This window comes from Urocampus carinirostris, chromosome 2 (assembly GCF_059441175.1).
Source record: "Urocampus carinirostris isolate Australia breed hairy pipefish chromosome 2, RoL_Ucar_1.0, whole genome shotgun sequence".
In the NCBI taxonomy this organism is placed as follows: domain Eukaryota; kingdom Metazoa; phylum Chordata; class Actinopteri; order Syngnathiformes; family Syngnathidae; genus Urocampus; species Urocampus carinirostris.
In genome coordinates this window covers 18670445-18690385 of record NC_142350.1, presented here as the reverse complement: position 1 = coordinate 18690385, position 19941 = coordinate 18670445, and the positions used below count along the sequence as shown (strand labels likewise).

General features: G+C 40.1%; 1 protein-coding gene across 3 annotated transcripts in view; it reads right to left on the bottom strand.

Moving 5' to 3' along the window:
• Nucleotides 1–17620, bottom strand: part of arhgef2a (Rho/Rac guanine nucleotide exchange factor 2a) — a 36658-nt gene extending 19038 nt beyond the window's left edge. For 2 of the 3 annotated variants that reach the window (XM_088329203.1, XM_088329202.1), the window contains exons 1-11: nucleotides 16152–16331; nucleotides 8994–9156; nucleotides 7410–7477; nucleotides 7249–7312; nucleotides 7034–7166; nucleotides 5080–5189; nucleotides 4870–5013; nucleotides 2906–3156; nucleotides 2050–2175; nucleotides 993–1110; nucleotides 853–929 (exon numbers count right to left, since the gene is read on the bottom strand). In XM_088329203.1, coding sequence (XP_088185329.1) covers nucleotides 853–929; nucleotides 993–1110; nucleotides 2050–2175; nucleotides 2906–3156; nucleotides 4870–5013; nucleotides 5080–5189; nucleotides 7034–7166; nucleotides 7249–7312; nucleotides 7410–7477; nucleotides 8994–9156; nucleotides 16152–16214 — 1317 coding nt within the window. In that variant the 5' untranslated portion in view covers nucleotides 16215–16331. Of the gene's footprint in view, nucleotides 1–852; nucleotides 930–992; nucleotides 1111–2049; nucleotides 2176–2905; nucleotides 3157–4869; nucleotides 5014–5079; nucleotides 5190–7033; nucleotides 7167–7248; nucleotides 7313–7409; nucleotides 7478–8993; nucleotides 9157–16151; nucleotides 16399–17583 lie in introns of those variants that run through there. The other variant, XM_088329201.1, reaches the window with a different exon arrangement.
• Between the last annotated feature and the right edge of the window lie 2321 nt (nucleotides 17621–19941).

Genomic DNA, 19941 nt, shown 5'->3' with positions numbered 1-19941 from the left:
CAGAAAAAGGAGGAAAGGGAAGTATAAGGGAAATTATAATTTGGTTAGAGATTGAATAAGACATTGTATGATTTTATCCCCAAAATTACCTTAACGACAAATATTATATGCAGGTGGTGTTTGTATTCTTGCAACAAATGTATCGTTTTGCGGTTTACTAACTGTGAATCAAGATGGCCTTCACTTTGGTGATTGGAAGTGCGGGGAAGAGCTTGCCTCCCTCTTCCAACTATGTATTATACCTTTTGTGTTACAAAGTTTCACTTTCCTTACTGCTCATTTATTATGCTTAAACACCATTTAGCAATCAGCATTATTCACTTCATGTCCAAACTAATCAGATTTGTTTCATGTATTCACATGATCTCACTAAAGCCAATCACATTTGTGGTTCTATGCCTGTGTTTCCAAATAAAGCGTGGTTCCTTCCTGAGCTGATCTTGGAAGCACGTGCCTCCGATGGAAGGGCTATCAAAAACATAATTTCTGACTCAAGAGTGTGTTCTTTTCTTTATCCTTATACAATCTTCACGTTTTAACCTTGACAAGAAAACAAAGTGAAAAAGAGAAGAAAGAGAAGAAAAAAGATGTGAAAGAAAGCAAAAGCAAAAAGAGAGAAATAGAAAATAGGCAAAAAAGAAAAAAGTAAGAAAAAGAGAAAAAAGAAATTCAAAAAGGGGAAAAGGATAAATTAGAAAAAGGGGAGGAAAAAGGGGAAACATGAAAAAGAGAGAAAAAGAACAAGAAGATAAGGGGGAAAGAAAAAGGCAAGAAGTAAGAGAAAGAAAAAGGGGAAATAAATAAAAACAGATAAATAAATGAATAAAAAGAATGAGCTAAATATGAAATTACCTGTTGATCTATGGAATTGAGAAGATCTCTGAGCAGAGATAAAGCTTGCGCTATGGAGGATGCTTCCTCCTCGTTTTCTGTGAGAGAGAATCGGCAAAATCAGATAGAATCGATTTTCCGATGATCGTGCCGGAACTCACCAGCGCTGTTGTCCAAAATGCGTTGAATGAGGACAGGATACTTGGAAATGCGTTGAGTCACCAACAAGATGCATTCTGGGATGCCGTGGCAACGCAACCAGGTTCCTCGAGTCACACGCTACAAAAATATAGATGTCATGTAGCTCCTTGCGAAAGTATTGAGCCCCTCTCCACCAAAAACTTTTTGCCGATAGTGCCACAATTCAAGCTTCAAACTAAAAGCTAGAAAACTGAAACTGTTTTTTAAGACTCAACATGTGAGACACGATCGCGAAGTGGGACCAAATGGCTTCAACATATTATATTTACGACAAGAAAAACAAAAAAAGGAGGAGCTACAAAAATATTGGCCCCCTGTTCTCTCAACTCCAACTGACTGCAGAAGTTCCCTGATGAATTATGAATGATCGAGTATTAGTTAAGAAGCACAAGCTCTTTGATGGGCTCAGAGGTCCGTGAAAGGAGACACAGGAGAACAGACAAGATTATGAAGACCAAATAAGCAAATACCACGCAAGTCCGGAATAAAGTTATGGAATTCAAAGCAGAAATGGGATACAAGAAGACTGTGCAAGTAATAGCATCAAAATGGAGAGAGCATAAAACTACTGCCAACCTACCAAGACCTGGCTGTCCTTTTCAACTTTTGGCCCACACAAGAAAACTAATCAGAGAAGCAAACATGATGCCCATGATCATATTGGATGACCTGCAGGTATACACAGGTAAAGTGGGACAATCTGTGCGAAACGAATTTTCTGCATAAATCTTTCCTTGATGGGAGAGTGGCAAGAAGAAAGCTCTTTCTGAAAAATGTGGCATTGCAAGAAGCCACATGGGAGACAAAAATAACCTGTGGAACAAGATGCCCTGATCAGATTTTGGGCTGAATGCAAAGCGTTATGTTTGGATTAAGAGTAACACTACACACTCCTCTAAAAACATCAATCCTACTGTCAAACATGGTGGTGGCAGCATCATGATCTAGGGTTGCTTTTTTCAGCAGGGACCGGGTTGTTCGGAATACTTTTGCAAGGCATTGTATTTTGTCTCTCACCCGAATGAAGCACTGAAAGCGCTTGTCTCTGGCCATCAGCGACTTGTACAACTTGAGCGCCTTCATGTGGCGACTACAAAACTCGGCGTAGGTCTTCTGCATGTCGTCCGCACTTTGCCCAGAGAACTGCAAACAAGAGCAAAGATCAAAACTGATCAATCTAAAATTATTCTGTATTTAGTACCTTGCAAAAGTATTGACCCCAGTGTAGCTCTATCAAAATTGATTTTGACACTGATCATTATTTTTCTTAGTAGACTTTTGACATCCTGTTAAGTTGAAAGTTGAGCAGACTTTCAAAATAAGGCGGGAAGACATCAATAGATTTCAAACTTTGAGAGGACAGGGAGAGAAGCTTTCTGATAAGACATTTCTGTCTCTTCCTCTCCTCCAAGCCCCCTCTATTTATTGAATCTTCAAGGTTACTAAAGACAGGGTGCGGGTATCAAAGAACAACAACATGATTGGCCGATAGCAACTATGACGTCATAGTCAAAACAATGAAAGACAAAAGGTAAAAAACAGAATAAACGCATCATTGTTAACTATTGGACAAATGCCATTTCCTTATTTTGACTCACTGTTGTTCGTTGTTCTGACTATTACATCATGGGCATTGGATAATCATGCTTCTGATCTTTGATAACCGCACCCTTTAGGGCTGATCTGATTTTAGTAACCATGAAGATTGAATAGAAAAGAGGGGATCTCCTTATCGGGGTAATCGGAGGTAACTGCAAGCGGCGCTCAGAAATTCAAAAACCACAAGCTAAAAACGCTAAAACTGCGTAAAATATGAGTCTCATTATATGGTATCCAACATTAAACCACACACACCTGAACTTCACTAACTCACCTGCTCTAGCAGGATGTCGCCCAAACGGTGTATTGTGAAGTTACAGTCAGACTCGGGCTGCAGGCTAGCGTTGCGGCGTAGCAGAAGCTGCACCAGGAAGTGCGAGTGGATGGCGATCAGTTGATCCAGGCAGGGGAACAAGGCGTGAAGGGTGCTTGGGTCCATCTGCAGCTCCTCCAGCAGACCCTGGCGGAAGACCCGCTCCATGATGCGAAGGGTGCGCATGTGGTGCACTTCAGTCTGGATCAACTCTGAAACACAACACAAATAGCGTCTGATCTCTTTGTGGTTCATCCACGGTTCCTAATCACTGACACTCTCCGGGCAAAACAAGTAGTGGAAGCCATACTGGTTGGGTGTAAATGGCTATCTTTACCTCTTATTATCATGTTTAATATTGAAAACATGACGATTGAAGCTATAGTTTTGGCTGTCATCAAACGTTCCGGGCTAAGTTATGACAAGAAATTTTCACTCATGTACAAACAAGAACCATACCGTCTGTAGGTCCCATATAACTAGCGTAGCTACCATCCGTAAACTCAAGAGACAAAACGCTGAATCTCACCTCCTGTCACTACTTTACCAAAGCATTGTTCAACCCGTCCTCTTGTACTGCTCACGAGTTTTTTTCACTATGCTCTGTCATGAATCGGACCAAACTCGCACGAATCACTTACACAGCATCTAAAATCATCGACCTACTCGCACCCAACCTCTCAAACTTAAATACCAGGTCCATCTTCTGATTGGCAAACACAATAGTCCAGGATATCACCCACCCACGACATAAATACTTCATCCCAGTACAGTCAGGGCACAGATACAGAACAAGAAGATTTGGGAGGGCCGGCCTCGGGAAAAGCTTGATCCCCTTTCGCCATTACCCTTCTAAACCACAGGCCATACTGAACTATCCAGTCTGCCCTCAGTGTCATATATTTTTGTCATTCTGCTGTGTTTTTAATGGAATACATGTTGCTTTCCCCCGGCACAGCATCGGGTTGGACAGGCTCAACTGTGCTTGAAGTTGTGAGGGTTGTTACATTGACGCAGCAGTAGCGAGTGCTTCCTCCCCCGACGTCGCCTACGTTGTTTTCCTGACCAGATAACAATCCACGGAGCTGTAAAAATCCAGCATTCAGGTTTGGTTTTCTGTTCTTCTCTCACTCTCTCTCTCTCCACTTATCGCTTTGCCTTACCTTTTTTTTTTGGTCACTCACTTCCTAACTCTAATTTCTACCCAAAACCTGGTATCAATTGTTATGATTACCCTCCTATCACTCCTCTGCCTCTTCACTATTTAACACTCCGTATCATGGGCTCAGTGCTATTTCGTTGCCTGTCTTGTCAAGTGCTAAGTTCTCGTGTGACAGTCTCGTTATTTCCAGTGTACCGTACCCTTGCTGCCTTTGCTGACCACGAGTACTGCTGAAGTAAATTTACCGGATCATCGACCTTTGCCTGCCTCTTGGACGACTCATGCCTCTGGTGATTTAGAGACAGTAACCCCGATACCTGAATCCCAGTGTATCGAACCATGTCCGTATAAAACCTTCCATTGCTACAGTAATCTGTGTTTCTGCAATGTGCTTCCACACCACCCCTTGACAGGAGCACTCAGTGGTCTCTACAATTCGTCTGTGATGCTGTACCATGTCCGTAGGCTCCCATCAGGTATTGTGGTTTAATTCCCATGTATGCGTGGATAGCCAAGTTTGGGAAAACCAAAAGCTCCTGAGTCCGTGCTGTCCGCCATACTTGGGAAATAAACAATAAAGTCACAAAACAACAATGCCTTACACATTCCTCTTTGATTTGAATATTCATCAAAATTAGTGTAGGCCAGTGTTAACGTCAAACTGAGTCTGTGGGCCCACACCAGTATGGCCGACTGCCCACTTCCGGGTATGCATGAGACGTAAAACGAAAAGAGCCAATAGACTTTGCTAGGGAATCCTCACCATAAATGACATCCTGTCTCTTGATGACATTTTTGCTATGAGCCTGGAGATAATCCGTGTCCACGGCCATACTCCATGAGTCTGCTTTGAAGTCCTCACCCTCCAGCTCCATCTCCTCCAGAGCGGAGGTGTAGTAGTAGTCTCCTTCAATTATACATCATAGCGTAAAATTTCAACACTGGCCTTCAAGCCATAGCGGACAATGCGTACCGTCGTCGTTGAGGGACTCCATGGACACGGCTCTGTTCCTGAAGCTAAGGGAGTCCGTGGACTGGGACAGGATCCGGCGTAGGCCCAAAGGGGAGTCATCGTTCAGGTTCCTGTAGTAGACATGTTCGGATTTTGATGTTTACCTCACTGATGAATACAGTACATATCTGGGAAGGTGTTTAGATAAAACCAACATCTTTCACAGGCAGTCAGGTAGGTTTTAACCCAGATGTGAAAAATGCCCAAAAAGCTGAGTCAGCACTTTTGGTCCTGTTGACTCAGCATGTTTTTCCAGAAAGATATTACACTATCCCAGGCCAAAACAACATTGAATATCACCACCATATTTAACAAGCAGTCAGGTAGGTTACCTCAGATGTAAATAAGGCCCAAAAAAGATGACTAGTCATTGCAAATTTTGCTGATTCAACAGTTTTCCCAGAACGACATTCTACACTCCCAGGACAGAAAAAGGACATGCCGCCCAAAAACGGTTTCGTGTCTTAATGCAGGTAATGATCTAATGGTGCACAGCCATTCTACTTCGTTTGTCTGTGTGTCAGTCCACATGGGAAAATGGGGGAAACGTTTAGATATGATCACTGTCTTTCACAGGCAGTCAGGTAGGTTACCCTAGTGGTGAAAAATGTCCCAAAAAACTGACTCAGACTTTTGGCTTTGTTGACTGAGCATTTTTCCTGGAAAGACCTCCCAAGCTATTATGACATTGAATATCAACACCATCTTTTACAGGCAGTCAGGTAGGTTATCATAGCTGTCAAGCTCCAGGGCTCCATGCCCTTACAAACTGTCGTATTTTCCCTTACAAAATACAAAATAATCTTACAGCATATTTTTTTTCCAAACATGTTTATTTATGTTGTTTAACATGTTAGATTTTACATGCGTTTCGTTATATCATATACATTGTTAATTAACATGTTGTTGTGAAATACTGAGTTGCTCGACATGATTGAGGTTTATTATAAGAAAAAAGTTCAAAAATGAAGTAGCTTGGGCGTTCACTGTAGAAGGAAAAAATACATGCAAATATAAGTAGAATAATACATTTTTAATTCAAATTATTAATTGATTTTCTGCATTAAATTATTGTTAGTAATATACTGATCAAAAGGATAACCACAAACCTGTCCTTTTTCATTTTCTCTTTTTATACTTCCTTTTTTTCTTAACTTCTTTATACAACATAATAATTCGTAATATAATGCATCAAAGCAAGTGAGCCGTTTGAGAGCCGGCTCTCTTTAATGAGTTGAGCTGAAAAAGCCGGTTCTCTAAAAAGAGACGGACTTCCTTTCACTACACAAATACCACATGAAATCCGATGTTTTTTAAGCACGCATGTATTTCAGATTTACTCAACGAACCCCGCCTGTTGTTTTCAGATCAGAATGACTTACGGCGTTTTAATTCAGGTTCGGCCATTGCAAACTTGATGATTGTTATCCAAAGAAAATTCAAAACTATGTTGTAATGTAGGCCTACTGCTCTGCTTATGCTTTGTTCAAGTGTGATCGGAATGATGCATGATGGGAAATCCCCAGGCGGCAGACGCATGCGCACAGTAGCATCAAACCGCTCGCTTCGTTTGCAACGAAAAAAAAAGATACAGAGATAGAGGCTACCGCGGCAAACTAGTTTGACTTGATTGATTTGCCGTCTCGTGATAGTCGGTGTATACCGGATGGTATCCATCATTGACAAATTTGCGTTTTTCCGTACAGATTTTCTTGTATGTCGTGCACGTCTTAAAATACATAATAAACGTACTTTGTCCGGCAAAAACGTACAGGTTGACAGGTATGGGTTATCCTAGATGTGAAAAAGAACAAACAAGCCATCTCAGTTGGCTTGGTTTTGTTCACTCAGCAATTTTTCCTGGAAAAACATTCCAATCTCAACAGTAAACTCCCTCAGCTAGCGATTTACTTACCCTACAATGTTGTTGGTGGAGACACTTTTGGACAAGGTGAGGCTAGAACGTCCTCGACGAGACCCGAGGAGGGAATGCCGGAGACTTTCTGACGGGTAGATGGCCGACGTGGGACGCTCACGCATTACTGGATCTTTCCGTAAAACAAGAGATGAATGAGAATAATGATAACAATTCGCAAGGTAGGTGACAAATAGTCAAAAATATATGTTTACTTCTTGTACGCAGTGCGACATTCTGCAAAGACGTGTTATTGCGCATCAGTGCCGTTTTCTGTTGCTGTGCATGACAAACACGGGAATGGCAGTCGGAATTATCAAAGGAATGTGGACTACTTTCAAAACAAGAGTAGAAATCTTACAAAACGTTTTCTTACCCTCTGTTTGACTTTGGCGCAGTTGGGCAAAGCATCTCTGCAGCGGTTGTGGATGGTCACATTACATGCTGTGAAATAGAACACTTAAACTTTAAAACAGGGATGTCACACTAGGTTTAGGACCGGATCAGTAAAATAAATACTGCACCGATTAGAACAGACCTGGGCACTCCGGTCCTGGAGGGCCGCATGTTCTGCATGATTTTTGAGGTTTCTCTGATCCAATACAGGTGATTCCAATCACCAGTATTGTTAACGAGCACTTGCTAGCTTGCTAACGAGGTTATAATTTGTATCACCTGAGTTAAAGAAGAGCAAACTTCAAAATCTGGCAGGACGTGCGGCCCTCCAGGACCGGAGTGCCCAGGTCTGGATTAGAAGAACGGGAGCCTAGACTTTGGTTTCAAACCCTTGCGCCAACCTTTTTTTCAGACCCTAAAATCGGTTTAAGACCCTAACTTGCAACCCATAGCTCCTAACCCTAGCCCTACACCTAACCCTAGCTGCAACCCTAGCCCAATGTTTTTCGACCTATATCTGTGTATTATTTATTATTAGTGCAGAATCCATTGCAGCCTGGTCACCCTAGAAGGGGGATTAGCTCATGTGCGGTCTATTCTCAAGGTTTCATTTTCCTCATGTTGAGGTTTTGAGTTTTTCCTTGCCCTCATGTAGGTTTTAGATGAGGGGATGGTGTCATAATAGTCTGTGACACACTTCTATTCTATAGCATATGAATAACCTATATTTCATGTTGATAACATCTGTGTATTATTTGTTATTGCAACATCCATTGTAGCCTGGTCATCCTGGAAGGGGGATTACCTCATGTCGGCTCCCTTCTCAAGGTTTCTTCATTTTCCTAATGTGGAGGTTTTTGAGTTTTTCCTTACCCTCATGTATGCTTTGCATCAGGGGATGGTCTCATAATAGTCTGAAGTCTTTGCAGCCCTTTGAGACTTCTTGTTATTAAGGGCTATCCAAATAATCATGACTTGACTTTTACTAGACCGCACAGGCACACAAATCGGATAGTTTCCCACGCCTAAGTACGTAAGTGTGCTGCGGGCAAAGTGGTTGAAAAACACTGCACTAGTCCTAACCCCATTTCAAATCATAACCCTAGCTTTAAACCTATTTTGGAACCCTATATTTAGTTCGTAACCCTAATATGAAGCTTAAACCCTAGTTCCTAACCCTACACCTACAACTAACTCTAGCTGTAACCCTATTTAAGAACCCTAAATTCGGTTTAATACCCCAATAAGGGGCCTAAACTTTAGTTTCTGACCCTAGCCCCAATCTTATTATGAACCATAAAAAAAGTTTTAAAACCCTTATTTGAAGGCCAAACTCTAGCTTCTAACCCTATCCCAACATCCACCCTAAGAAATATGGCGACAATTTTAAACATTTACAAGCGCTACATCGAAAATGTAAGCACTTTTCAAAACATTGATAACACAACATTAGAATTCAATCATTTTTAAGGATTTCAAGCACCCGTACGAACCCTGATGTTATAATCCTGGATGACAAGGGATATTTTGTAAACACAACACATTTGCACCAGTCTCAGCTTACTGGGACAACATAGCGCCTCCTTGGCCGTGATGCTCTTGTTGCACGCCGAGCACAAAGTGGTTCCCGATACGGTTAAGGAGGTGAAGAGATGGCCGTTGTTGTAGCGAGCCTCTCTCTCTCGAGCCGCTTTCTCTCGCTCCCTCATGCGCTCTCGCTCTTTATTCTAATGAGAGAAACAAAAAAAAGGAGTCGTTGAGTGGGATTACATAAACAGAGGCTCAGGAGGAACAACCTGAAGGAGAAGTTGCTGGTGAAATTCAGAGCATCCTATTGTAGAGCAACACAGAGTGATATGCATGATCAGGGGCGTTACCAGGCAGTGGGCGGTGGGGCTTTTAGGGGTGATCAATGCCCACCCACAGACATACCCACCCAAAGAAAACTAAAAGTAGTAGTGAGGGCAGTCTTAAAAAAAGAAGAAAAAGGTAAGACAAACAAAAGAAGAAATAATGCAAGAAAACGTAAGTAAGAAAACAAACGGAATAAAAGAATAGAAGAAAAATGGAAAAAGAGAAAAAGAAGAAGCAAGAAAAAATGAGAAAAGGGAGAAAAGCAAGGAAAACACAAAAACCTAGGAAAAATTAAACAAAATAAAAAAAAACATAAAGGGAAAGTAGGAGAGAAAAAATAATGATAAAGGAAGAAAAAAATAACTAAAACGCTATGAAAAAAGAAAAACAAAATAATATAGAAACATGAAAAAAAGAAGAAAAAACTGGCAGGAAAATAGAAGAGAAAAGGAAGGGAAAAGTCAAATGGAGAAAAAAAGAGAAAAAAGCAGGAAGAAAATTGGTTAAAAGCTGGGAGTGAAAATAAACAAAGGAAGTGTTAAAGTTAAAACTTATATAAACTCTATGTTGGCAGAATTACTCAAATAAAAACAAGCATTAAGGTAGATAAATTTCCCAAGCGGAAGAGCACTGTCCGGTAGCCCATCCGGGCAGCACTGGCCCCTCCCGTGTGTGTAGTTAACTTTATTCACACAGGAAACAAAAAAATACACCGGAAATGTGACTTGAAAATAAAAGAGTACAAGACTGATAAATGTACAAGAGATGCAATTAGACTGATTATTGAAACGTTACTTCATGTGTGTGTGTGTGTGTGTGTGTGAAAGATTGTTTTTATATTTAGGAATATAAAAACAAGTTATATTCACACAGTGAATTCTGAGAAATGTTATAACCAAAACGACCAACCTATCAGAAGAAAAAAAGATTTTTAAAAAGTAAAAAATTAACAAGAAAGAAAATAGCAAGAAAAAGGTTTTGGAGGGGAGATCCCTTTTGTTCGGTGCCCCCCTGAGACAAATGTCTGGCAACAGCCCTGGATGGTTTGCCAGGATGCTCTGTAGTGGACAAGAAAGCCCTACAGAGGATTATAAACACGGCCCAAAATATCATCGGCTTCCACCTGCCCAGCCTGGAGGACATCGCCGATTCAGATTCCACAAGGCCTGAACGAACAGACTGAGAGATTGCTTCTTCCCCAAAGCTATCAACACACTAAACAGTTTTGGAACACAGTTTTAAGTGCAATATCCCGGTTCTGAGTGCAATGTCACCGTTTTAAGCGCATATGCCGGTTTTGAATAAGTATTTTAGATGTTAAATTTTTCCATTTTTTACATTACATTGTTTTTTTTGCTCACTGGAGTGCAACCCTAATTTCGTTGTAGCAACACAATGATAATAAAGGTGATGCTGAATCTGATAGTACCTCTTTATACGAGCACCTCTAAACACGAGAATTGATATACACATTTTTTTGGGAACCAAAATTGTAATCCACGTACGATGGAAAATCCAGGTCACACGCATTCCCAGAGGCTACCACTAGAGACCGCTCACCGCTCGTGACAGCTCACTGCCAGCATCAGCTAGTTCCAGTTTGCCCATGCAAACTACTTCATGAAAACGTAAATAAAAATAGTGCTGTAAACATTTTGTGAGTATGTTCATTTAAAAATACAGTAACTTTAATTCTAAATGTACAGTCTCTTAATCTCAACCCTGCCAACCTCAACCAATTGCTCCCCATATTAATGGATGGAATTTCCTTCAATAAGAAATAGCAAAGCTTACAACACACAACACGGCACCCATTTACTCTCAGCAAGCCAAACTATGCAGAATACAGCGACAATATTAGCTTTCCACAATGACGTGGATGTCTGCTACCAGTGACCGAAACCATCCGATTTAGAGCCAAATTGGGCAAGATGAGATCGTTTTTTTTTTTTTTAAAGAAATCCCGCATAAGTTTGAAATGACCAAAAAACCTATAAAATACTCAAAGGAGGTACAAGTTGACAGGTAGGTGATCTCCGTCACACCTCCTTGCAAACTTGTCACCTCCCTCCATGTTGAGTGCTCATAATAAACTCGCATTTTATTTCGTTATTACCCTCCGATTGATCTTACTGTATTTTTATGTATCATTACTATTGGAATGCGTTTTTAGTGATCAGGAAGATGTGCTTTTATAGCTATTTAGCTATAAAGGGACGGGACATTTTTGATTATTTCCTATTAGTTTAAGCATACCTGTCAACCTGTACGTTTTTGCTGTACAAAGTATGTTTATTATGCATTTTAAGACGTGTACGACATACAAGAAAATCTGTACGGAAAAACGCAAATTTGTCAATTATGGGTACCATCCGGTATACACCGACTATCACGAAACGGCAAATCAATCAAGTCAAACGAGTTCGCCGCTGTAGCCTCTATCTCGGAACCTTTTTATCCGTAGCAAACAAAGTGAGCGGTTTGATGCTAATGTGCGCATGCATCTGCCGCCTCGGCTGTCATGTGGTAGTTATGTAGTGAAAGGAAGTCCGTCTCTTTTTAGAGAACCGGCTTTTTCGGCTCAACTCATTAAAGAGGGACTTGCTTTGATGCATCATATTACGAATTATTATGTTGTATAAAGTTAAGAAAAAAAGGAAGTATAAAAGGAGAAAATGAAAAAAGACCGGCTTGTGGTTATCCCTTTAATCAGTATATTACCAACAATAATTTAAAGCAGAAAATGAATTCATAATTTGAATAAGAAAATGTATTATTCTACTTAATTATATTTGCATGTATTTTTTCCTTCTACACTGAACGTCCAAGCTACTTCATTTTTTAACTTTTTTTATAATAAACCTCATTCATGTCGAGCAACAAAATGTTAATTAACAATATATATGATATAACGAAACACGTGTACAATATAACATGTAAAACTACATCAATAAACACGTTGGAAAATAAATATGGTGTAAGATTAATTTGTATTTTGTAAGGGAAATTACGACAGTTTGTAAGGGCTCCAGGAGCCCTGGAGCTTGACAGGTATGGTTTAAGGCAAGTTAAAATCAAGACTTTTTAATGCTTTGCACACCACATGAATTTGGGGGAATAGGATGGGTATTTTCATATCATTTTTAAGACTTTTGAAAACGGGATTTAAGCCGTTTAAATGCTAACAAAGGCCTTATTTTTGGAATGACAAGATCAATGACTTTTAAGACTTTTCAAGGATACGCGGGGAACCTTGCTTTGACACCGGGAAAATTCACTCGAGATACAAGCAAGATCGCGGACCAAATTAAACTCTTATGAAAAGGTACCACTATATATCTGTAAGAATAATCTGTTCATTCTCCCTGGGTTTTTCTCTGATGATGCATGCATTTTCTATGAGTGCTTCCTCAGATCAGACGGGGGGGAGCGGTGGTGTGTATTTCCATCTCATGACGGTCACACCAGTAAAAGCGGAAGTCAGAGTGAGCAGCCTGACTGCACTTTTTCACACAAAGTATTTTCAAGCTCATCAAATGGTTTGATTATGGCCGGGTGCCCACTTTGGCTCTCCAGTTTTGTTAAATGCAGGTCGGTTGGTAAAGGACATTGCAAAGTCCTGGTCGTATCTTTTGTGTTCTTCCCTAAAGAGCAGTACTCCATCGAATGGTGGGTGGACTGGCCAACAGATAAGCACTCATTGAGAGAACACGTTTTTTTTCTACTCTAATTGGTATTTTTTGTTCAAGTATTTTAGCGCAAACACTAATAAATAGTAGGAAAAGTAAGATTTGTTCTTATTAGCCACTGTTTAATGTGTGCATAGTATGCCTGGCTACATGACTTGATATGAAAAGTTAAGATAAATTTTGTGGTTGAAACCGCCTGACCTCGTGTTTTCACAAAAATAGACAATAAGATAAAAAAATAAAAAGGGAGAAAGAAAGGGAGGAAGGGAGGGAAGGAGACAAAGAGAAAAATAGAAAGAAAGAGGGAGAGAGGGGGAAAAATAACTAAAGAAAGAAAGACAAATAAGAACTAAATTAAAGAGAAAAACAGAAAGATAGAAAAAAAGAAATAAAGGAAAAACAGGAGGAAGGAAGAAAGAACTAGGGATAAACAGAAAAACAGGAGTGGAGAAAAAAAAAGAAAGAAGGAAAAAAGGAAGGGAAAAAGACAGGATAGAAGGAAGAAAGAAAAAAAAAAGATGAAGTAATGAAGACAGAAAGAAGAAAGGAAGGAAGAAAGAAGAAAAGAGAAAAAGAAGGCAGGAAGGACTAAATTAAAGAGAGAGGAACAAAGGAAGGAAGAAATGAATGAAGCAAGAAAGAAGGAAGGAGGTTAAGAAGGAAGTAATGGAGAAAAAGAAGGAATGAATAAAGAGAGTAAGAAGGAAGGATTAAGAGAGAAAGAAGGTAGGAACGAATAAAGAAAGGAACAAAGGGAGAAAAAAGAAAGAAAGACAAGTCAAGTTTATTTGTATAGCCCTAAATCACAAGGTGTCTCAAAAGGCTGCTGGGTGGAGGGAATAAAGAGAAAAGGAGCAAGAGAGAACTAATTACAGACAGGACAGGAGAAAGAAAGAAAGGACGAAAGGAAGAGAGAAAGAAAGGAAGGAAGGACTAGATATATACAGAGAGAAGGAAGAGAAAAAGACAAAGAAAAAGGGAGAGGAAAGAAGGAAGAAATAGTGAAGGAAGGAAGCAAAAGAAGGATGAAGGAAGAGAGAAAAGAGAAGAGATAAAAAAAGCAAAAGGGAAAGAATGAGAGCAAGAAAGGAAACAATGGAAGAAAGGAAAGAAAGAAAGGAACAGAGAAAAGAGGTGAAGTGCATTGAAAGTGCAAACGAAAATGCCGCTAGTAAGTAAGAGAGCTTATCCTGAATGGAAATGTTCAAATCGGAAGCAAATAAATCAAGCTACCACACAATAAAGACTCTAAAGAGACGTCTAATTTAGGAAAGCAATAGGAACAGTAGATTCAAGATATTAGGCTTCTAGAATCAACCGGACTGCCAAGCAAACATGACATTTAACAACCTGCCGACTTCATATAGAGTGTGTAGGCGTCGATAAAGAGCATTAGACACATTAGCATCCCAACTTATGGTTAGCTTCTCCGTATGAAGAAAAAAAGGAAAAAAGAAAAGATGATTTCCACTCTCTCACACATTTGTGCAACCTTTTTCAGGCTTTTGGATGTTCTCCCGAAGCAGCACACTCACCATACCATTACTATGACAACCGGGCATCTAGCAAAAATCCAACACGATGCGTGAAAAAAAATAAAAAAATACTGGTCGCATACACTTACACCCACAGAACCGACAGAGCTAACTGTGTGCAGCATCACTGATGCAACCCAGGATGTTGAAAGAGCCATAGTGGACCCCCCAAAACATATGTCATCATAGCTTTGGAGCCACGAAAAACTTAAAACTTTATATAAGCCTTATAAGGAAGGCAACACATTCTGTACACATATACAGTGACTTGCAAAAGTATTGCAAAAATCTTCCCATTTCCTGCAACCCAAGGGGATGATGCTGCCACCACCATGTTTGACAGTTGGGATAGTGTTTTAAGAGGGATGTGCGGTGTTACTCTTCCGCCAAACGTATCACTATGCATTCAGCCCTAAAAAGTTCTCTTTTGGTCTCATTGGACCAGAGCACCTTGTTCTGTATGTTATCTGTGGTTCCCATGAGGTTTGTTTGCAATAATGATATTCTTTTAGAAAGGACTTTCTTCGTGCCACTCTTCTATAAAGGACAGATATATGCAGAGCACGACTAATACTTGTCTTATGCACAGATTGTCCCACTTTACCTAAGTATGCCTGCAGGTCATCCAATGTGATCATGGGTCTCTTGGTTACTTCTCTGAATAGTTTTCTCCTTGTTTGGGACCAAAGTTTAGAGGGACGGCCAGGTCTTAGTAAGATTGCCATGGTTTTAAGCTCTCTCCATTTTGATATTATTGCTCATAGTGCCCTGGGAGATGTGTAAAAGTTATTCGTGTAGGCCATTCCTGCGAACTTTTCCTCAACCGTATATCAGACCTGCCAGGTGTGTTTTTATGTTTTCATAATACTGTCTGACATTAGTTGTTTGTCATTGTGAGTTATATAGTTTTATATTGTATCATTCAGAAGTCATCAGGAAACTTCTGGAGTCGTTTGGCCGAGCGGATAGATCAGAGAGCCAATCACTTTGCAACACATACTTTTTAGTTTTTTCGTTGTAAATATAATATAAAAAGTCGAAATAACTTGGTTCAACTTTACAATTGTGTCTTACTGGTTGATTCTTAGGGACTGTATCTATATTCGAAGGAAAACGTTAAGAATGTTTGTGTCATATCAAATTCCATTATCAAACATTTTTGAAAAAGCACCAAAGAGCCACTAGGGAGCACCAGAGATGCCTGTTACTGACCCTTCTAACTACATAGTGTTTTTCAACCAGTGTAATGGGGCACACTGTTGTGCCATGCAATCTTGTCTAGTGTGCCGCAAGAAATTTTTATGATCTTAAAAAGACATGCCATTTCTTTCTCCAATGATCAGTCAAGTAATTGTAAAGTTCATCCCTTTCAGTAGGTGGCAGCAGATTACTCCATTTACCTCTTTAGAAGAGGTAGTACTGGGTTGTTTATTTAATAAACTAAAGTGTACTTTTCCTCAAAAAAAGGTTGAAAAACACAAGAGTGGGGCCCCCTGCGTGGGTTTCACAACCAGGAAACCAAAGTAGTACACAAGAAGGGGAAGTACACGCCCGCAATGGAAAAATAAAATCACAAATTTGCTTTCATACATCATGAAATGACTTTTTTTGCTAGTAAGTAAGAGAGCGTATATGATAACTCACCCTGAGGTTTATTTCCTTCATCCTCTCCTGCCTCAGTTTGGACAGGCTGGCGACTCGGGACATGTTGTATCACCTCCCGCCCCCACAAATCAAATAATAAATATCAAAAGTTGATACAAGCACTCAAACAGTAGCTATTCAGAGTGAATTTTCCTCCCGTACCGGCCAACTGCGATGTGCTTCGGCTTGCAGTGAAGTGTTCCTGTGAGAAATCGGACTTGAATCATCAGCGCCGCCCCCACACTCTCTAACACTCACACACAAACATTCACGTTAATAGGCCGAACAGAAGACTGTCGTTCTGCGCTATGGAATAGGCCAGTGTTTTTCAACTGGTGGGTCAGGACCCAAAATTGGGCCGCTGACCCGTTGTCAGTTGATCGCAGGCATTTGCCTAGTAATACTGAGAAGAAAAATACGGGGGGTCAATTACACTCCTTAACAGTAGATGGCGATAATAGGCTGGTTTGATCTCTTATTCCTGTTCAAACAATTGGACCGTTTCTCATTTCATTGTGATTTTGTTTGTTTTATTTCCTTTTTCTGCCCAGTAATAATGGGTCCCATGAAAGTTAGTGATAAGGAAAAGTGGAAAACAGAGACAACAACGATGGGGAGAAAGTAGGAAGTGCAATATGGTGGAAGAGTATCTGTCGTTGAAGCGCTACTGGAAGGTAAATGGTCTAAATGAGTTAGATTTCTAGCGTTTTACCAGTATAGTGATTTTTTATAATCCACACCATTACGTAAGTATCGTTTAGGTACACAATTGTTTAGTATTCTGGGTACAAACCTTTTTTTCAGTATGTGGCTATTTTATAACAGTTTTAGTGCTTATATGCAAGTAAATGCGCTATTTGAAGTTGTTTTGGTTATACTGGTCATTTTGCTCTGTTTTTAATACGGGAATATTTTCTACTATCTCTAATAAAAATTGCACAATCCTTTAATTCGATATATTTGGGAAGAGGAATTTCTTTCTCAATTTGCGTCGCAGCTTGTCATTGGAGTGGAATGGAGGGTCCTTGAATCAGACCAGTTGAGAACCACTGGTTTAAGGTGTTGGATGAGAAATTCTAAATTTGGTTAATCCTGGTTTATTAACCCCGTTTGATGACTAGTCATCTACTCCAATTTTTGTCAACAACCCACTATTAGTCAAAAACATTTACATTTATGTGCACTGATAAGGTTTCAGAATCGATCTTAATCTGTTTCCTGTCAGAATTTCAAGTCACAAAATAATACACTTCAAATTTTAATTACAATTGAAATGAATAAATAGAAGGGTCATCAAATAAGTAAAGAAAGACAAGAAGGGCAATAGCAAATAAAACACAAATCCAATGATGTTTCAAAATCCATAGGTATTGCTGGTTTCTCAAAGTTCATTAGTCCATAGTCAAGATTAAAGTAATAATCCAAATCTTACCGCAACCTTGATGTGAAGCTTTACGATGAACTGGATCCTGGCTGGCTTCTCGGTCTGGGGTAGCTCGCCACTCAGATCACTGAAATTTCCAATCGTCCAATTAATCGAGGAAGGAGAGGAGGTATAAAGACCTGGCCTCTGAAAAATGCCAACAAGAGGAATATATTTTTCTAAGAAAGAGTCAACTTTGACAAAGATGAACCGACTGCGGCGACGGGTCAACTAACTAGAAAGAGGCGACTACTTGTAGCCCGAGCTAGTTAGAATAATAGACAAGTCACGCAACAATATAAAACTATAATAGACACATAAAAAATTAAAATGAAATCTCAAATTTGATTTAAATGTTAGAATCTGTTACCAAAACCAATGTTTTGTCAGTGCATCGAAGCAACCTTTTAATACATTGAACAGAACAGAAAAGGACTTACCAAAACTCGTCTATTTCCGTTTTTTCCTCCATTGTGACTCACACGATCACGAGAGATTTGTTTCACCAGAAATGTCTTGTTATTAATTACTATTGATAAACTCAGGGGCAACACGGCAGCTGAGTGTTTAGCGCGTCCGCGGCACAGTTGTGAGGTCATGGGATCAAATCCTCCTATGCGGAGTTTGCATCTTCTCCCTGTGCTTGCGTCGGTTTCCTCCGGGCATTCCGGTTTCCTCCCACATTACAAAAACATGCATGTCAGGTTCATTGGAGAGTCCAAATTGTCCCGAGGTGTGACTGAGCGGGTAAGTTGTCTGTCCTTGAGTGCCCTGCGACTGACCGGCAACCAGTTCAGGGTGTTCCCTGCCCACTGCCCGAAGATAGCTGGGATAGGCTCCAGCACCCCCGCGGCCCTACTGAGGATAAGCTGTGCAGATAATGGATTGAATGGACAATCTCAGGTCCTGTCTGTCATCCATGCTTTCGTGACTGTACTGCAAGCAGCAAGCAAAGACGAAGTAGAATCTATCGGTTCTTGCTATCATGTCTATGTTGTCTTTGATGTATTTCTCTTGCAAAACTTTGAAACACGGAATAACAAAACATTGTTCGTTAATTAAAATAATTTATTTCTAACTTACTTTTTAATAGGGTTTACATGGGTCTTGCAGGTTTAAGGATGAATTGGGGGAATTATTTGCCTTGAATTGTTGTCGAGAAGCAAAAAGAGTTGGATCTGTGAATGATTTAAAATGATGTGATACATTTCTTGGTGTTTAATACAATTAAATTGGCTTAGAAAAAAAAATATTGCTCATTTTAGATCCCCCCTGTACGACAGTGAAATGACACCAAAGTCCCCTATAGCCTCTATTGACAAGACCAGAGTGATTAGCTATCTTAATGCCTCATATCATATTCTCTTTCCCACATGCTAGTGTATTCACATACAATAATTATTCCATCAAATCTTATCTAATCCACGCAGTTTACATCCATGTTATCAAGTGTGCAGCATATCCACACAGGCGCCATCTCCAAGTTGCCTCAAACTCCTACACAAGGTTAGCGGGCAGGTTATTTATACAGAGAAATAGCACAGGGCCCGCGTAGCAGTGAGTTATCCTCAAAACCGTTATGATGGATGAGTGTTAGTATCGCAATAGGAAATCATTTTTTTAAACCAAATAAGAAGATCACAAATATGTTTGTGTGTTTGTTGCGTAAAACAAACAGACTGGAACCACTAGATAAAAACATCCTAGCCGAAAAACAGGCAGGTTTCAGGGAGGAAAGGAGCCCCACAGAATCGACATTTTAGCTGCGTGTTCTATGCGAGAAGTTTCAACAACACCAGAGAAACCTCTATCACGTTTTTGTTGATTTCAAGAAGACATTTGACAGAATATGGCAAGCCGCTTTATGGGCGACCATGCAGAAGTACAACATGGGCCAGAAACTAATTCAGAGCATTGCACAGCTGTATTTCAATGCCAACAATGCAGTACTGATCAATGGAACCATTGGAGCGTCCTTTCAAACCTCAGTCGGTGTGAGAAAAGGCTGGATTCTCTCTCCAACTTTATTCAACATCTTCATGCATAGGATCATGTCCGTAGTTCTGGAGAAACATGAAGGTACAGTCAATATTGGGAAAAAAAGGTCTTTGTTTTGCTCATATTGCTGGATTGCCAGGAGAAGGAAAGGAATTCTGGTCAATCGCCTGGACAAAGCATCAACCCAGGATGGGATTGAAAACCCCAAATGAAAAAAAGTCATGTCTAACAATCCTCCAACGTTTCCCCACAAACATCACCATAAACCATCAATAGCTTGAACCTGTCATCAAATATTAATATCTTGGAGCGGCCAGGGTAGCTCAAACCACGGCCGCACTTGCCAGACTTAAACTCAGCTGGAGGGAC